General features: G+C 36.8%; 1 protein-coding gene across 3 annotated transcripts in view; it reads left to right on the top strand.

Moving 5' to 3' along the window:
* The window catches only part of DMTF1 (cyclin D binding myb like transcription factor 1), a 44,306-nt gene that overhangs the window by 3,180 nt on the left and 21,956 nt on the right, over nucleotides 1-19,170 (top strand). For 2 of the 3 annotated variants that reach the window (XM_045793350.2, XM_045793351.2), the window contains 4 exons: nucleotides 7,789-7,911; nucleotides 9,080-9,196; nucleotides 10,935-11,057; nucleotides 15,534-15,628. In XM_045793350.2, the coding sequence (XP_045649306.2) occupies nucleotides 9,088-9,196; nucleotides 10,935-11,057; nucleotides 15,534-15,628 (327 nt within the window). In that variant the 5' untranslated portion in view covers nucleotides 7,789-7,911; nucleotides 9,080-9,087. The remainder of the gene's footprint in view (nucleotides 1-7,788; nucleotides 7,912-9,079; nucleotides 9,197-10,934; nucleotides 11,058-15,533; nucleotides 15,629-19,170) is intronic. The other variant, XM_045793352.2, reaches the window with a different exon arrangement.

Here is a 19,170-nt window from a genome sequence, read left to right as displayed (position 1 = left end):
TGGAAAGATCCCCATTCCATGACTGAATTTCAGAAAGTAGTTGTTAGGAAAAAAGCACACTGGAGATCCCTTTATGAACAGTTTTTCATTTTTTTAAGCTGTCATTTTGGTTATGTACACTGTTGTCAGGCCATTCTTCCAAGCCGTGGGTTGTCAACACTAATCTTTATTTACCATCACATACTATGTAGCAAAAGAAGTGCTCATTGTTTATTTACTGCCTATGTGTATGTTAGTATCTGTCAAGAAAATATGCTTTAAAAATCAACTTCAGGGGCGCCTGCGTAGCGCAGTCGTTAAGCGTCTGCCTTCGGCTCAGGGCGTGATCCCGGCGTTCCGGGATCGAGCCCCACATCAGGCTCCTCCAATGGGAGCCTGCTTCTTCCTCTCCCACTCCCCTGCTGTGTTCCCTATCTCGCTGGCTATCTCTCTGTCAAATAAATAAATAAATAATCTTTTAAAAAAATAAAAATAAAATAAAAATCAACTTCAGTGTAAATCGGAGGAGTATGGTGATAATTTATTTCCATTTAAAGAGCTTCTGATGGTGCCTTGTATAAAGTGCTCAGTTTTGAATGGATAAAATTTTTGAATGTAGTCAGATACACATTATAAGCTCTTAAATCATGCACTGCGTGAAAAATAGTCTTCCTTTTTAATCAGCAATATGATTTTATTGCCAAACCAGGTATGAAATGCTGCACCTTGAAATTAACCATACTACCAAGTAACTCTCTTTGATAATAACATTGTTTTTCAATAGCTGGTTAATTGTCAGTCAGTTAAGGTCTGCCTTCTGCTCAGGTCATGAATGATACCAGGGTCCTGGGAATTTGGCCCTGCCCAGAGCTCCCTGCTCAACTGGAGTCTGCTTCTGCCCCTCCCCCAGCGTGTGCATGCTCTCTCTGGCTCACTGTCTCTCTCAAATAAGTAAAATCTTAAAAAAAAAAAAAAAAAAAATAGCTGGTAATTGAAATCAACATCTTAAGCAACTAAAACTTTTTATAATAAAGTCCAAACAACTTTATTGACTTAGTGTTTAGTCATATTCTGCCACCTTAAAGCTAAGCTATTACAATGATTAGTTACCTTAGTCTAGTATGCTTTGCGTTCATTTATAGCTTTGCTTCTAAAAATGCTGTGGAAGAATAAGCAGAAATATTGGAAAATAGTCCAAATTAAGTGCAGAAAAAGAAGTTCTAAAAAATGGGACAGTATGTTTGGAAGATCATCACAAAATGTTACAGAGGAATATATGAACAACTTTCCTTACACTGGTTTAAGAAACGACCTCTAAAAATTGAACATGGCCTTACTGCCTTATTAGTTGAATTACACCACAAACCTTGCATCACAGTGTTGTTTTTCAGTCAACTCCTTCAATAAAATTCTAGTGTTACAAGTTCTGTAGCTTGCTTGATTTCCCCTTATAAAAGAATCTTATAGGGGCGCCTGGGTAGCACAGTCATTAAGCTTCTGCCTTCAGCTCAGGGCGTGATCCCTGCATTCCGGGATCGAGCCCCACATCAGGCTCCTCCAATGGGAGCCTGCTTCTTCCTCTCCCACTCCCCTGCTGTGTTCCCTCTCTCACTGGCTGTCACATAAATAAAATCTTTAAAAAAAAAAAATCTTAAAAAAAAGAAAAAGATATTTCTTTAAAAAAATATCTTATAATACTGAATGTTTAGTCTTATCACATCTTTCAGTATAGAATCCCGACTCCAGGCTTGTAGGGTCAGCAACTTTTAGCTCCAGTGCTTTTCATGATCTCCACTAAAATACACCCTCGTATACTTGGACTGTTCAGAAACAGATACAGATTTATCTGCAAAACTAGTTCCCAAACTAGGAAGAAATGCCACTTTTCTTGGTTGTAGTTTTTGGAAGATAACCTGACGCTTCACTTGGAAAATTAGGAGCATTCCGAGATCACTGCAGTAAAGCAAAGGTTGCAATAAAACAAGTCAAATGAATTCTTGGGTTCCCAGGGTATGTACAAATTAATGTTTATACTTTACTGTAGTTCATTTAAAAGCATGCAAGAGCATGTCAGAACCAATGTGCATACCTTAATTAAGAAATAACTGCTACAGGGGTGCCTGGGTGGCTCAGTCGTTAAGCATCTGCCTTCGGCTCGGAGTGATCCCAGCGTTCTGGGATCGAGCCCCACATCAGGCTCCTCCAATGGGAGCCTGCTTCTTCCTCTCCCACTCCCCCCCTGCTTGTGTTCTGTCTCTCGCTGGCAGTCTCTATGTCTGTCAGATAAATAAATAAATAAATCTTAAAAAAAAAAATAACTGCTACAAAATGTTATCGTCTGAGCTTTCACCTAGTCTTAATCATTGATCACAGATCACCACAACCAATATACAGTTGTTGGATGCTTAGGGGAGATGGTCCCCTGGGCAGTTAAAATCCCTATATAACTTTCGACTCCCCCAAAACTAATAGCCTACTGTTGACCAGGAGCCTTACCAATAAAAATCAATTAACACATATTTTGTATGTTACATGTATCATCTACTGTATTCTTACAATAAACTAGAGAAAAAAATGTAAGAAAATCCTAAGAGAAAATACATTTACAGAACTGTATTGTAAAAATTCCACATATAATTAGATACATGCAGTTCACACATATTCTGTTCAGGGGTCAACTGTAATAATGAAAAAGTTGAAAATAGTTTGAGAATTACCAAAATGTGACACAGACACGAAGTAAGCAACTGCTATTGGTAGTGCCAGTAGCCTTGCTTAAAGCAGGATTGCCATAAACCTTCATTGTATTAAAAAACGTAGTGTCCTTGAAGTGTAATAAAAGGAATTATGCCTGTATGTAGATTTAGTTGATGGAAATACCAGTCTAAGATAATCCATTGAATAAGAACTTTACATCAATACTAGAATGAAGTAGGATGAAGGATTCATTTCTTTAATTAAATTCTGTATTAAGTACCAGATCCAGAGTTGTTATTTTTTTCTACGTTAGATACGGTTCTCGTTTATTGGGAGCTCTAAATGAAGATAAATATATTTCTCATTTAAATGTGAGTGTAGGTATTCCATTATAAATGTTTTATACTGCATTTCACATGTTCTTTTCATGACTTTATTAGTATATTGTTGCTGTTCAAGATAGTCACCAAATGATGGATGGAAACGTGCTAAAAAGCCATTTCACCAGTTAAAATGGCTGTTAAAATTTTTTTCCTCTTCTTGTTTCTAGTTAGTATACAAATAGTACATACGTTACCTCCTTTTACAGAGAATGAAGGGAAGACCTCAGTAGGCTCATGGCAATCCAAAAGAAGACTAAAACGATACATCTTTCTGATACATTTCCCAAATCAAATAAGGAACAGGTCCAGAAGTTAAGCATAGTTTCATGTATAATGAATTAGAATGGAAGGCACTAAAATTAACTCAGCTTTGTACCTTACTATCCTAAGATTATTCACCAGCGTTTCTCAGGCACTCTCATAGTCCTATCAGAATACTGATTTGTTTTTCTAAATAACAGCTCTCTGGACGTTACTGTAGCTAGTATTCTCACTTGCCCTGAAAACTAAACCTCATAAAAGACCCGTAGTCTTGTCTCCCTACTTTCAGTTCTCTGCATATTCCAGTAGGGCTGCTGTCCCCACTATACCTCAGATACTTTTGTTAAGGCCACCAATGTTCTCCATATTGACAGATGAAATAGTCACTTCTCCATCATCTCACATTTCTGTTAACACAGTTGACTACTTAATGCTCCTTGAAAAACACTGTGTCTTTTGATTAACACCTTAGTATTCCTTCTCCATCACTAGCTGGTCCTTTTCAGTCTCCTTTGCTTGTTTATATATAGCTTGATTTCCGCCTGTTAAAGGGTGCTCTAGAACTGGAATCTAGACTGTCTTATCTAACCTCTCTGGGTGGTGATATGTTTAAAAATTATTTGCCAGGGTGCCTGGGTGGTGCAGTGGGTTAAGCGTCTGACTCTTGGTTTCAGCTCACGGTTGTGAGATTGAGCCCCGCCTTGGGCTCTGCACTCAGGTCAGAGTCTGCTTGAGACTTTCTTTTTCCCTCTCCCTTTGCCCCTCCCCCCTAAAATAATTAAATAAATCTTTAAAAAATGTATTTGCATGTCACTAACTCATTTGTCTTGATATTCTAATCCTTGTTGAATTCCAGCTTCCAGCTGCCAGTGTGATATCTTCATTTGAATGCCTTAGAATGTTAATTACTCATACTAATAGTAATAAAAATACATAATATATATCTGAGTGCCCCCAACTCAATCAGCTGTTCAAGCCAAAAGCCTAGGAATCAGCCTGAGATAGTTCCCCTCCCCTTAATCTCCATCATCTCTTCATTCAGCAGATCCTCTCAACACTGCCTCCAGAATATATCCTCTGTTCAGCCTCCTTCCTTTGACTGCTGTGAACAGTCCAGACAAGAATCCTCTCTTGGACAACAGCTTGTCTTTGTAACTTGCTTATCCATTCTCCATTCTGCAGTCTAAGTGATCTTTTAAAAATGTAATTATATTCCCCAACTGAAAACCATCCAAGGATTTGTGAGGCCTTGTGAGATTTAACCGTCTTTATCTCCAACCTTAAATTCAGCTACTCTCCTTTATGGAATGCTTCTGCCATACTGGCTGCTGGGAGGTGGGGGGTGGGTGTTGTTTTCCTGCCACCCACCAAAGCAGGTTCCACTGTAGGGACTTTGCTATTATTAATCAGTTGGCCAGCTTGCAGTCATATGCTTCTAGTGGTGTCTCCTCATCTTGCTGAAACACTGGAAAGTAGCCATTAAAAGGTACTCTTAAGTGTTGGTAGTATGATACTATTTCTGTAAAAAGGGTATGTGTAGCAGGAAGGGCTATATTAACTTAACATCTGCATAAAATAACTGGAAGGAAGCCTGAGAAATTGGTAACAGTTTACCTGTAGAGGAAGGGGACCAGGTAACTAGGAAACTGGAGCAGGAAGTAGACTTCACTGTATAATCAACTTGATCTTTTGAATTTTGAACTGTGTAAATATGTTACCTATTAAAAATAAATATATTAAAATCAGATGAGTTTCTTAAATATTAATAAATATACTGATCACCTAGCTCTAACTACAGTGGGGAGTGGGAGAGACCCTAGGAAAGTGAGTCAAGATCATATCTAAAGAGACAGTTAAAAAAAAAAAGTGGCCACCATATCCCTAGTGCCTAAGAGTGCCTAATATGTAGTAGATAAGTAATAAATATTTGTTGATTGAACAAATATGCTTGTTAATTTGCAGAGCATCTCAGAACCATTTACTAATCTCAAACATGAGTTGCCGAATTTTTGAAAATGAACCTAGATTTCTGATTTAAAGCTAGTACACTGCATAGGATTACCTGTAACCAGTACTGGTTGTCAGGAATGAAATCCTTTATTTCAGCTAGGTATTTCAGACTCCTTTTTTCTGGTATTATTATCTCACCTTATTTCCATATTGTCTTAAATCTACCTTTATTTTTTCTTAGTTTTAGATTAATTTGGGTCCTGATGAAATTTATTAAAACGCTAAACCAGTGACTACTTTGCACCTATCAACTGAGCTCTTGTGCTGTTTTTTTTGCTTTGTGCTTTCTTTTTAAAAAAAAAAAAAAAGTTTGCCAAGAATAGAGTTTCTACCTCACTGGTTTGCGTATAAATTCAAACAACCTTTCTGAAAAACTGATTGCAGTATTGATGCAGGCAGGCCAGGTCTGAGGATTCAGAAGGGGTCCCACAGGACCAGCCAACCAGGTTCTAGGCTTCCTGCAGAATGGAAATCAAAGGCAGGAAGAAGTGAAAGCAGAGTTGAATGAATATATAGACCAGAGCAGATACAGACCGTCTGGGAGACTCAAAGGAAAACCGGCGTGAGTCTCATGTTTGCCGATCTGGAGTTATTATTAAGGACGATGGTCTGGTGTACATGTCCTCTCAGGCATCCAGGAACTGGTCAAAACAAGGATTAATGGTCAGATGTCCTCCTTAAGGCACTTAATGCCCTGGAGCTTGCAGTCTTGGTCCGCGTGTTTGGAGTCTGTGGTCTTGGAGAATGTTCTTGAAGACCTCATCTGGCCACTCCTTAGATGTTATCAGTTGTGCTGGAAGACTTCAAAGAAATAATTAACTCCTTGACCTTTACAAGGAGGACATACATTAAGGCATGTGTAAGGTAGGGGTGCAGGTCCTAGCAAAATTAGAAGCAGGGAAAAAAAAACACAAAAAAAAACAGCTTTTTTTTTTTTCCATGAGGTCCCTTACAGTTTCCCAGTCTCAGTGTGACTTAAAAGTTCTAAATTTTGTGATGCCTGGGTGGCTCAGTCAGTTAAGCATCTGCCTTTGGCTCAGGTCATGATCCTGGAGTCCTAGGATCCAGCCACACATTGCATCCGGCTCCCCCTGCTCAGCGGGGAGTCTGCTCCCTCTACCTCTCATCCCACTCTTGTGCTCTCACTCGTGGTCTCTTTCTCTAATAAATAAAATCTTTTTTAAAAAAGCTCTAAAATGTGTCATATTCTTTTAGGTAATAATTTCCATTAATTAAAACTGTTTAAAGAAATAGAGTGTGTAACTGTTGCAGTATGTTTTAAGGAAATGAAAAATTAGGAACAACACATGTCCAGTGATAGGGCAATTATTAAACAATGTCATGTTTTTTAAGGTGGTGTAAGTTTTACATGATACCAAAAACTTCAGTTAGCTACCTAGCTTGGTTTCATCATACTTTTTAATATGAATAAACTCTAAAAAGCAGGATATAATTTGCTTATACACTGTAGTGTGTATACATTTACAAACACACACCAGAGAGAGTGAACTCTGCTTTTGGTAAGTTTATGGATCATTTTTTTTTTAACATTGAATTTCTCCATCTTCTGCAGTAAAATATTACTAACCAGCGTTTTAAGAAATTTTAAGGGATTCAGAAATAAGAACAACATGAAATTTAATAGCAGACTGGAGGTTTCTCTAGCAGGATCTGTACCTTTTCACTGCAGACTTATTTATGTATAGCAATTCTCAAAATACAACTATCCTGGAGAGAGGAGTTCTCATTAGAACAATGCTAAAACGGAAATTTCAGCTGTTAGCTGTAGCTGAAATACCCCTTAAATCTCAAATCATGCTGAACTTTCTGATTCTTTGGTTGACCTTTTGGGATGATAATGAGTGTACTGAAAGAAACGTTTAAAAAATACTTCAGATTTTGTAAGTTTCACATTGGATTCAAGAGCTTACTTGTAATTTACCTTTCCTGGCTCAGTTGTTTAGGGTTTCTTTTTTTCCATAGATTCTTAGGATTGTTCACAGATATGATATAGTTTTTAATGCTTTAAGATGAAATACAGTATTATGTATAAAGAGGTGTTAGTATATTATATAAAGAAAAAAATAAAGTTACTGGTAGTACTCGTGGTACAGGGTTAGGTTGTATGTGCTCTGTCTTCAGTTCACAGAGCCAGTAGCATAGTTGAACCTCTTTTTTTCTGAGAATATTTGTATGTTGAGGGACAGCTTGGGTTGATAAACTGCCTATAAACTAAATAGGTACAGGATCTCATCATTTCTGCCTTTCATTGGGGAATACTTTCAGAGGCTGATTTGATTTCTGAAAGGTCTATTTAGAAAAGAATTCTGGTTTTTGCCATTCCTTTTCTAGTTGAGACATCACAGAGTCTTGAGGCTAGAGTGTCATGAGAGTATCGATAGAACACGATTGTTCGTTCTTATTTAAGCCTTATTGTGTAATGCTGTTACTTTTTCAGAGTGTTGCAGAGGCAGGAGTATGGGAGAGAAGCAGTCTGGATAACATGAAAGTGATGCTGGTGTCTAAGGGAAGGCGACTTGATTCTGTGGGAAGGGCTATACCTGATCCATCTATTTTCTAGGTAAGCCTGCCTTTGTTCCAAGGACTTCACCTGTGTTCTGCAAATTTTGGTGGTAACTAGATTATTTTTTCTGTTTAATTTGGGGAATGTCATCTTTATTACTGTAAAATGATTGATATCCTTTTAAAACAGTAATTTGTATAGTAAAACCTGAGTGAATCATTGGATCTTCACCATGTAAATATTCAGTACATTTTTAAGTTTTTCTGCCAAGGAAAAATGCACGTGAATAAATAGTAAATATGTGAACAGACTGATACGTTGTGCATAGGAGCCAAATAAATATTGAGTGATTAGTAAACATTAAGGCTTATGGCCTCTATTATTTAGTTGGCAAAAAGTATGTGGACAAGACCAAAATGGAGTATTGAGGGAAGAACTTCATTGGACATTGTAAGGTAAACCCCAAAGACTTCAACCAGGCTCTTGATTTTAATTCAATACATTTCCTCCTGTCAAGCATGAGGTATTCTATTGTGAGACTCTGATCGTTCGGTTCGTCTGAACAAGAGGAAAATAATGTATGTGTAAAATAGCAGGTAAAGGCATTTTAAAATCAATTATTCCAAAAGAAAGCTTAACTCCATATCCATTAAAAAAAAGCAGTTTGGTCAGTGATGAATGTACACACTTTTTTAATATGGAAAAAAAACATTGTGAGGATAATTCCATAGTGTTCTTAGTTTTCAGATAATAATAGAGCTTAAATACTTGTAAAAAGTATTATGGAGAAATTATTAGATTTAGATTTCTAAGATACAAGGTTTAATGAATCTTCTGAAAGAATCAGAAGTTAAACACCTATTTGAATGTATCATAAAATTGCCAATAAATAATTTGTGGTGAAAGTTTTGCTAATAGGACATATTTTATGAATAAGACAACTTGCAACAGTCATTTTCATTGGATGTGGTAAAACCCAGTATTTAAAAAATAAATGCCATAGGCTTTTAATTAGAAAAGTCAGATTCTTGCAGATTATTACATCTCATTCTAAATATGGGTATAACTTTTTGAAAAACAATTTTTGAAGTCTGTCATTGCAATTTCACATAAAGAACACTGTAGTGGATATAAATTGTGGGGGGTTTTCGTGGGGTGGAGGGGGAAGTTGGAGGCTACTTTATGTTCGTATTTGGAAATAATGTTTTAAATCTGAAATCTACAGATTTGAGTATGAGCACAGTTGAAGAGGATTCTGACACAGTAACAGTAGAAACTGTGAACTCTGTGACTTTGACTCAGGACACAGACGGGAACCTCATTCTTCATTGCCCTCAGAATGGTAGGAGAACTTGCTGACCTACAATTGTGGATCTTTTTGAATTTCTGGATTTCATGTCACCTTTGATCCCTGTTACCCAGATAGACAGTTTAGGCTAGCACAGTAGAAAAGGGAGTTCTCTCTTTGGATCATGAATTAACCTTAATTTATATTTTTATTTTTTTAATATACTTTTGTATTTTTAAAATTTACCATGAATTTGAACTTTGATGTATCTCATAGCTGTTTACGAATAAGTAGAATTTATTGAGCCTACAAAGATGATGATTGATTAATATACTTCCTCTTTGATATCATTTGGTGCCTGCAATGTAGGTAGTACATTAGAAAATATACATGTAGTCCTGTCAGTTTTTTTGCTACAGTCTGTTAGAGGATTTTATATGACTGTTTGAATAAGATTTAATGTCATTATCTGTAGGATTCCATAGCCTTGAGGCTTGTGATTTTATTGTCACTTCTCTACCTATTCCTTATTTGTATTTACTGTTTATTTTGCCTTAACTTTATCTTTGCTCAGCCAAGGTTTTATCTTCTTTTCTCATTCAGTATTTAATTTCTGGTTTTTTTATTGAAACTTGTGATGTTAACTACCACCTACCTATTAAAGTGATTCAAACTTCTGTCTTTTTTCTGAATTCTTTGTGTTTCTCATAGACACCTTAAATTTCACATGTTCCAAACTGAATTCTTTTACAAAATTCCCAGACCTACTTCTCTTTCTCAGTTTCATTACTTAGTATCCCAGATCATAAATGTGGGTAGGAATAAACCCTTCTCTCATCTCCTTTGTTCATTTCATCATGAAAACTTGTTGATAGTATTTTGTTTCTTGAGTCCATTGCTTCCTTTGTCTCAAGTCCCCCTTTCTCTGTTCAGACTCTTCATTTCTCACCTGGGAGGCCCTAGTAGCCTTTTAACTCATCTCCCAACCCAAATTCATCTTTCAAACTGCTGATGACCTTGCTCATGATACTCAGTAGTGTAGGAAGGTTTGTTTGTTTGTTTTAAGTGTCCCATGGTTTTTAGAATACAGTGATGGACTCCCATCATCTCCAGTTTCCTTCCAGCCTCACTTCCTGTCACATTTCATATATCTGTGTCCTAGCAATTCACAGCTGACTTTTTTTCCTTACACACCTTAAGCTTTTCATACCTCACTGTCGCTGCAAATAATTATTCCTAGTGCCAGTAATAATCATCACCCCTGGCGTTTGTTCATTCAAGTTCTTTCCAATTTAACACCTGCAGGAAACCTTCCTTCAACTGTAGTATAAATTAGATGCCTCTCCCCTCGTTCCACCTGCATAACTCTTAGAACACTATTTTGAAATTGTTGCTTTAGTCATCTCCACTACCCTGTGAGTTCCTTGACAGTGAGGAGTTACCTGTCATTGTTCTGTTTCCAGTATTTAGCACATAGTAGGCATTCAGTAAATATTTATGAGTGATTAAATAACAAGCCCTTGTCTTTACATGTGAAATATTTGGAAAGACAGGTAGTTAGTAGCACAAAAGTGAGATGGCGCCTCTGTTGTCATAGTTCCTGTTGTAAGAATGGGAGCTGAGGTTCCGCACTGGGGGTAACGAAGGCAGTGTCGTTTGGAGTCCTACCTGCACAATTGGGTTAACTGAGCAAATGGTTAAGAAGATTGTTTTACACTTACTTGTTGAAGATTTTGGGTTTTCCTCATTGGTTTGAAGATTTTGAGATTTTTGTTTTATTTTGTTTCATTAGAAGCTGATGAAATAGACTCAGAAGATAGTACTGAACCTCCACATAAAAGGCTTTGTCTGTCTTCTGAGGATGATCAGAGTATTGATGATTCTACTCCTTGCATATCAGTTGTTGCACTTCCACGTAAGTCACTGTGTATTAAGAACAGAGTTCCCTTTTGAAATCAAATTTTAGCTTGGGAGAAATCAAATTGGCATTTCAAGGTAGACTTAGACCCATTATATTCTCTTCGTTTAGTTGAAAGAACTCTTAACTAACACTTCATGAGTGGGCATGGCTCTAAATGTTTTTACATATATTGCCTATTTTAATCTTCTCAGCCTTTTTTTTTTAATTATTGTCATCCTCCCGCCCCAAACTTTTTTAGACATTTTCTCCTGATCATGCTCTCCTCCGAGAAATTGTAATACCACAGATATACTGGGTTTTTTTTTTTAATGTACCGTAGGTATGTATTGTTTTATTAATAAAGAGAATGCTTTTTTCACCCACACCTCGCCCAGAAGCATGTATGCCCTCATTGAGAAAGCGCGCTGTAGAGTAGGTATTATGATCCCTGTTTTACAATGAGGAAACTAAGGCACAGAGAGGTGTGAGAACTTGTCTAAGGTCATACCCAGGCATTCTGGTTCTTGAGAACTTTAATTTTGCTCTCAGCATCAAGCAAAATCACATCTTCAGTTGGAAAAAATTAAGATTAGGTTTTCATCGTGGCAAACCTTGTCTTCACAGGTAGATGTGTACTTTTCATGTAGAGTTTATTGCTTATTCAATTGAATAGAAAAGAAACTATTTTATATCAGTTTACTGTGAGACTTTATTCAAAGACATTGTTAAAGTTAATATTACTAATATTGCTTCCACTGACATATACAGACATAATGTATTTCTGATTAAATGATCTTTCCTTCTAGTGATGGCTTATATGATTTTAAACTCCTAATTTGACCATAATTAGGTTGTGATCCAGTCTTAAAACTTAATTGACCTGTCTGTACAGATAAAAATCCTATATGGACATTTTCTAAGCTAGAATTTCTTAAAACTCAGATATAATTCACCTATAACATTATTATCAGTCTCAGGTGTACAACATAATAATTTGGTGTACGTATATGTTATGAAATGACCATAATGATTCTAGTTAATATCTGTCACCACACCTAGTTAACACCTTTGTTTTTTCTTGTGATGAGAACTTTCAAGATCTACTCTCTTAACAATTTCCAAATATACCATAGAGTATTATTAACTATAGTCACCATGCTGTACATTACATCTCTAGTACATAAAACAAAAATATTTATTTTACTAAGTCAGAATTTTTGAGGGATTATTTTCACATAAATTATGACTGGTTAATTCGTTTGGTTAAAGTTGAGTACCTTGGTCATGACTGTAGGTTCAAACTTGTTCTATTTTATGGTGTTAGACTGAATCCTTCCACACTTACTCACTTAACTGGGTAGAATAATTTGGATGTGCTGACCTAAAAGCACCTGAGCTGCTTGATATGGGGTCATAGCATCATCACATTTGGAGGACATTCTGGAGCCTAATATTTACAGTAGGACTAAATTTATGAAACATTGGCTTGAAGTATTTTTCTCTAAATTGGTAAAAAGTATGTTGATAAAATCAACTTAGGAAAACTTATCCATTAAAAAAAAATTCACGTAAAAACATGAAGTCCTGTGTCTGTCACCATCGTCTGGGACTGACTGAATGGTTTGTTGGACTTCAGGGAAGTAAATATTATTAGCTCTTAAAAATTTAACTTGAAATTTAATTTTAATATTCAGGGTTTTCATTACATCCTTTATAAAACTGATAAAATTTCTGTCTGATCCTTAAAAAGCCTCTTTAAGTCTCATGTTAATCATTCTAGATCACTTACCACTTCTTCTCTACTGCAATTATCTACCACCACATTTATCCATTCTCTCTTCACAGAACTCTTGATTATTCATTTAGATGATTGTTGCAATATCTTAGCCTCTTCTGCCTTTTGTTCTCTAACTACCTTGTTTATTACTCCTATTACCTCCTTTGCTATCACCTACTAACTGGAGTCCATTTGTGATATACTTCCAGGACTACGTCCTATCTTTCTAGGTTACTTCCTCTAATACTCTTGAATGCTTGCAGTCCTTTGCCCACTAGGGCCCACTGATCTTACCACTTTTGCATTGTTCTTTTCCACTTGTATCTTTTGTTTCCTCCCTACCCAGTTTGTTTCGTGGTTAATCGTTATAATCACTCTTGCATTTACCCTCAGATCCTTTTTTCCTTCTCTCACTTCGTTGTCCTTTAGTGAAACCACAACCCTGTTTAAATATGTCTGGCTATTTACGCTATATTGGCACAGCTAACTGAAAAACGGCACAAGCAAGCTAAGTGATCTTACTTTAAATTCATGATCATTAACTTGAAGTGGGCTCATACTGTTGCCTGCCAGTCACACCACACTTACAAATGGGTGTTTTTTCTCCCGCTCAGGTGACTGTTTCATACATTCCTGAAACCTCCAGTATTTTCTCCACCTTTGTTACTCTCAGCAGATAACCTTGCTTCTACTTACTGAGAAAGTTGAAGTAATCCAAACAAGTTCCTGCAAGTGTCCACTACTGCAGATACACACCCACATGTAGTTATGTCCATACATTCTGTTCTTCTAGCTAAGGCCAGCCCTTCGCTTCACTAGATCGCATCCCTTTTACTTACTCAAGGACATTGTTGCAGCATTTCTTTCCTTTCTCCTCTGAATCATCAGTTTTTCGTTCTCTACTGGATCATTCCCATCAGAATTACAAACACTATAATTTCTTCTTTAAAATAAAAAGTCCCCGGGACGCCTGGGTGGCTCAGTCGGTTAAGCAACTGCCTTCGGCTCAGGTCATGATCACAGGGTCCTGAGATGGAATCCTGCATCAGGCTCCTTGCTCAGTGGGGAGCCTGCTTCTTCCTCTAGCTCCCCCTGCTTGTGCGCTCGCGCGCGCTCTCCCTCTCTGTCTCTCTCTCTCTGACAAATAAATAAATAAAATCTTTCAAAATAAAAGAAAAAGTCCCATTAGCCCACTTGGGCTCCCATCTAACTTCTTTCCTTTCCTTTAGAGCAGAATACTTTGAAAGAATTGATATACTTTAAAAAAAAAAAAAAGAATTGGTATACTCACCTTCATTTCTTCCTCCATTCTTGCTAAACCCACTCCAGTCAGGATTTCACCTCTTATCACTTGACCAAAACTGTTCTTCCCAAGTCTCCAGAGACTCTCCTGTTGCTAAGTCCATTGGTGATTTTGTGTGTGTTAGTCGTCTTCTTGATCTGTCCACAATTTCTGACAATATTTATCACTCCATCTTCTCTAGAACATTTTGTCATTTGGTTTCCAGGGAACACATTCCTCTAGTTTTTTTCTACCGTCCTGTCTGCACCTTCTGAGTGAATAGGTCACATCTCCCCAGGCTCTAAATTGGAGTAGACCAGGATTCAGTTCTTAGGTTGCTTCTGTTTTGTTTTCTCTCACTCCCTAGAATGCATGGTTTTGAATCCTATCTCAGGTGATGATGCCCAGATTTATTCCAGTCCAGACTTGATCTTAATTCTAGATGTTTAACCTCAAACTAGTGTGTTTAAAAACCAAGCTCCTAAAACTTTTTAAATTCTAATATTTGCTTCTTCTACAGTCTTCCCCATTTCATTAATGGCAGGAACATTCTTCCAATAGCTCAGACTGTTAAAACTTTAATAACATCCTGGACTTTTCAGTTTCTTTCATATTTGGTTTGTCCACAAATCCTGTTGGTTCCCAAATCAAAATATATCTACAATTTGAACGACTCATCACCCTCACTTGCCTTCGACCCTCGTCCAAGTCACTGACCTCTCTTACCTGGATTATTGAATTAGCTTCTTAACCGATTTCACTGCAGCCCTTCCTGCCCTTCAGACTATTGTCTCCTAGGAGCCAGAGTGATCCCATTAAAATAAAAGACTATGTCACTCCACTGGTTTCCTACGTGAGTGTTAGAGCCAGAGTCTTTACATTGGCCTCTAAGTCCCCACATAGTATCTTAACTTTATTGTTCGGTTTTCTCTCGTCCCTGTCCTCCTTGCCATTCCTTTGAGCAGTCCAGGTGTGCCCCATCTCAGAGTCTTTGCCCTCGGCTTTTCTTCTGCATGAAGTACTCTTCCTCAAGATACCTGTGTGACTAGCTTCCTTTCTCAGTTGGGTCCAAATCTTGGTTCCTTTTTCTGGCCTGTTATCTAAAATTTCAATCCCTTCCCCCAATAAATTCCCTTTTCTACTTTATTTTTTCTCATTATTTATCCACATCCGACATAATGTGTTCATTTTGTGTCTTCCTCACGAGAATATAAGCATAGTGAAGGCAGGACGTCGTTTCTTTTGCTTACTGCTATCTTCCCATCATCCAAAGCAATGGTATGAATTAGGTACACAATAAATTTTTGTTAAGCATATATGGTAATATGTTAGGAAATTAGATGGTCACATATGTTTCTCCATGGATTTTTTTTTTTTATATAATTAGAACTTGCTGTTATTCTGGAGTTGAATTGTTCTTTTTTTCTTGAAGTTTCAGAAAATGATCAGAGCTTTGAGGTGACCATGACTGCAACCACCGAGGTGGCAGATGATGAGATTACTGAGGGAACTGTGACACAGATCCAGGTACAGTGAGTCTTTTTACTGACCGCAAGAGGATTATCCTTAACACATACCTTAGGTGGTAAGATGGTGAGAACATAATTTGTCTGACAAAGGACAGAATTGAGGTAAGATTTATTATTTTCATTCAGGTTTCCAGTCCCCACATATATGAATCTCAGAATAGTAGGCAAAGGTAGAATTTAAAATTCATTCCCTGTAGAGTGGTTCACATCTGTTGAAACAGATGGTGCACGTGCATTCTTCAGCTACATGGAATGATCGCACTTGAGCTATTAAATAACTTTAAATTTTATCTTACCAGTTATATAAGATATTGGTATAAAGCTTTTTAAGTGTTACCCAGCAGTATCTCTAGTGACCGATTTAGGGGGGTTACATATGTGCCCTGTTCTCATATGAATGGAAGCTATTCATTTCACATAGATTTTAATGATAACAGTTGTAGTCCCTTTGGGTGCTATGGGACTAAGATACATTTTATCCTGAGTTAAGAGGTTGGATAACAAGCAAGACTTACTGCTTTCCTTTTATGTGAACTTCTTTGTCTCATACGCGTTATTTTTGCCAAACGTAATCAGAATTCTTTGCTGTCTTAGATAGCCTGGAGCTTAAATCTGTTTTACTTTGAAGTTTATGTCTGGCTGATTGTGCCTTTCTTTTTAGTATCTTGTCCTTTTGCTTCACTTCTTTATTTAATAATATGTTTTTGAAGTAGATAATAGAGACATTATGTCATTATTTTTCTTATGTGAAGCATCACAATGACCCTTCAGTTAAGTGTAAGAGTTACGAGTTGATATATAACATCAAGGACTAAGGACATCTCAGGTGGGTGCACTGTGAAAACCTTTTTCAACAGGGAGCTTCACAGTGGTTCCAGAATGATAGGACTTCCAGAGGAGTGAATCTTTCATGTGCTTCAAACAGTTTTGAGCCTGCCTAGAGATTGTCATAATCTGCTCTTGGATTTCAGTGGGTGATTTGGACAGGAATTTTTTCCAAGTCCTCTGAAGCCATAGAGCACATTCTTCAAAACGGGCCTTGTCAGATTCATTTCCAATTCAAAGACTGTATAGTCTGACTTCAATTTCATATTCAATACAATAAAAATAGCTCTGTGTGTGTGTGTGTGTGTGTGTGTGTATGTACGTATGTGATGTAGTTTACAACCTACTTGTTAAAAGATTGGGCAATGGTAGTGTGAGTTAGACAAATTATAGGGTTGGTTTGAGTTATTTCTTAAGAGTTAATGAGTTATGGGGCGCCTGGGTGGCACAGCGGTTAAGCGTCTGCCTTCGGCTCAGGGCGTGATCCCGGCGTTGTGGGATCGAGCCCCACATCAGGCTCCTCCGTTATGAGCCTGCTTCTTCCTCTCCCACTCCCCCTGCTTGTGTTCTCTCTCTCGCTGGCTGTCTCTATCTCTGTCAAATAAATAAATAAAATCTTTAAAAAAAAAAAAGTTAATGAGTTATAATTTGATATTAGCCTCTTGGTTTGTTATTACCGTCTTAGTGAATGAAAAGCGTTTAATAATTTCTGATATTTGTTTCATTAAAAATACCATTAGGTTGTAAGTGAAAGCATAGTTCAAAGTTCAGAACTAGCCTGCTTTTTGCTGTGTCCTGTGTCAAAGCAGGTATAACTATTTCACATATTGTTGTAGTTAATGTACTGTCCCATTTCAGCATGGGAACTAGCTTGAAAAAAAAATAGAAACTAAAAAATTTCGCAATATATACAGTGCTTTGTGATTAAAAGAAGTATTTAGTGGGTAAAATATTTAGATTTCCAAGTCTATGTATATTACAGACATAAAACCCTATAACCAAACCAATTCAAAAAGGCTGCATTTCAAAAACAGCAGCATACTAAATATATCTGAGTAATTTTAAAAAATGTATATATAGAGTAGTGAAAAATTGGGGTAAAATACTGTGAAACTTAATAATACCTATATACTAAATATAGTTAGACATCCTTTAAGGTACCTAAGTCGTCTTTACACTCCGTTCACTTGCTATGGAAGGTGTTAAGTTTTACTGCTAAAATTTAATAATTGTTGGCTTCATTTGATGGCTGTTTACATATTTACCATTTACTTGTTTACTCTTTGTAAGTAATAATTGTTATTTCTTCATCAGGGTAATTTGAGACAAAAGGCATTAGATGTTTGCCCAAAGATAGCAATTAACCAGAATGACAGATGTATTCCTAAGGTTCAGAGAGTAGCCTGTATATTTAGACTCACTTTGGGAAATGGTGATTTTTTTAACCAACTGATTAATATATAAGAGAAGGTCACCTCAGGAGAGTATTTTCTACATTACGTTTCTTAATAGTGGGTATTGTTTGTATCAAGGTCTTTTCACAGCAATCTGTCCCCCTTGATGAATAACCTCTGTCAAATCTTAGACAGTTAGGATCTTGAGAATACAAGAGGCCTTAGACATTATCTGTCTAGATCTGTCTCCATTCTCAACTTTATAAAGGTAGCCTCTTGATCTTTAAAAGAAAAAAATCTAAAATGTTTGACACATAAACCTAGGGTTACAAAACTTTCCATACTTACTCCAGTGACTCTAGTTTTTTGCTCAGAGATTTAAGAACAGTGATTTCTTAAATACAACATACTCATTACTCCCAGATAAAAAAAAATAACATAGGTAACAGTAGAAACGTGGCTTTCCTCCTCATTGTGCTTGGGCTGTTCACTGACAGCTTCTCTCTTTACAAGCAGGATGATTTCAGTTCCTCTTGAAATGAAAAATTCACTTTCTGCCTATTCAGGAAATAGTCCAGTGTCTTTTAGAACTTACCTCCAGCCAGTGACATGGCTTAGTTGATCCAGTGCAGAGACTGAACTGAGTCGAGTGGTCACTAGGCATGTGACACTCCTCCTGCTCTGCTCAAGCCCTAGATGGGCTTGTCCCTGAAATGGTAGCCCTGTTGCCACATCTTCCTTACTTAGACTGTAGCAGTCTTTAGCCCAAGTCCAGCTCTCTTAAATGGCTCTGTTCCTGCAGAATTTGCTAGATGAGGTATGTCTGTGATTGAAAATGTAGTTGGTGTGATAATTGCATAAATATACTAAAAGCCACTGAATTGTATATATTTTAAAGGGTGAGTTTTATGGTGTGTGAATTATATCTCAGTAAAGCTATTAGGTTTTAACTACACATTTCTCAGTAAAGACTGCTTTAGCTGCAATAAAAATAAAAAGTGATAACATATAGTCCTTTGAGAAGATACATTAATGAGGTTAGGAATCAGTTCTAGAGGTTGGCTAAAAACAGACTTGTCAATAAACAATAAGGAGACCATGATTTTGCTATGTCTTTTGATTTGACCTATTAATCCTTTAAATTTAGCAAGAGATTACATTACAGATGACTGTATATTTAGGCAGCAAACCACCTATAAGGACCTGAACAATCATGACATTGAAACGAAGCATGTCCATTTTATTATATGTATGAGCTCATTTTATATATTTACATAAACAGATGGCTTTAGATATCCCGTATTGATTTAAGTACTTAATG

The sequence above is a fragment of the Ursus americanus genome, chromosome 3 (assembly GCF_024610735.1).
Source record: "Ursus americanus isolate L20-20 chromosome 3, mUrsAme1.1.p, whole genome shotgun sequence".
Taxonomy (NCBI): domain Eukaryota; kingdom Metazoa; phylum Chordata; class Mammalia; order Carnivora; family Ursidae; genus Ursus; species Ursus americanus.
Note: the sequence above shows the minus strand (reverse complement) of the source record. Positions and strands in the feature narration are given on the sequence as shown.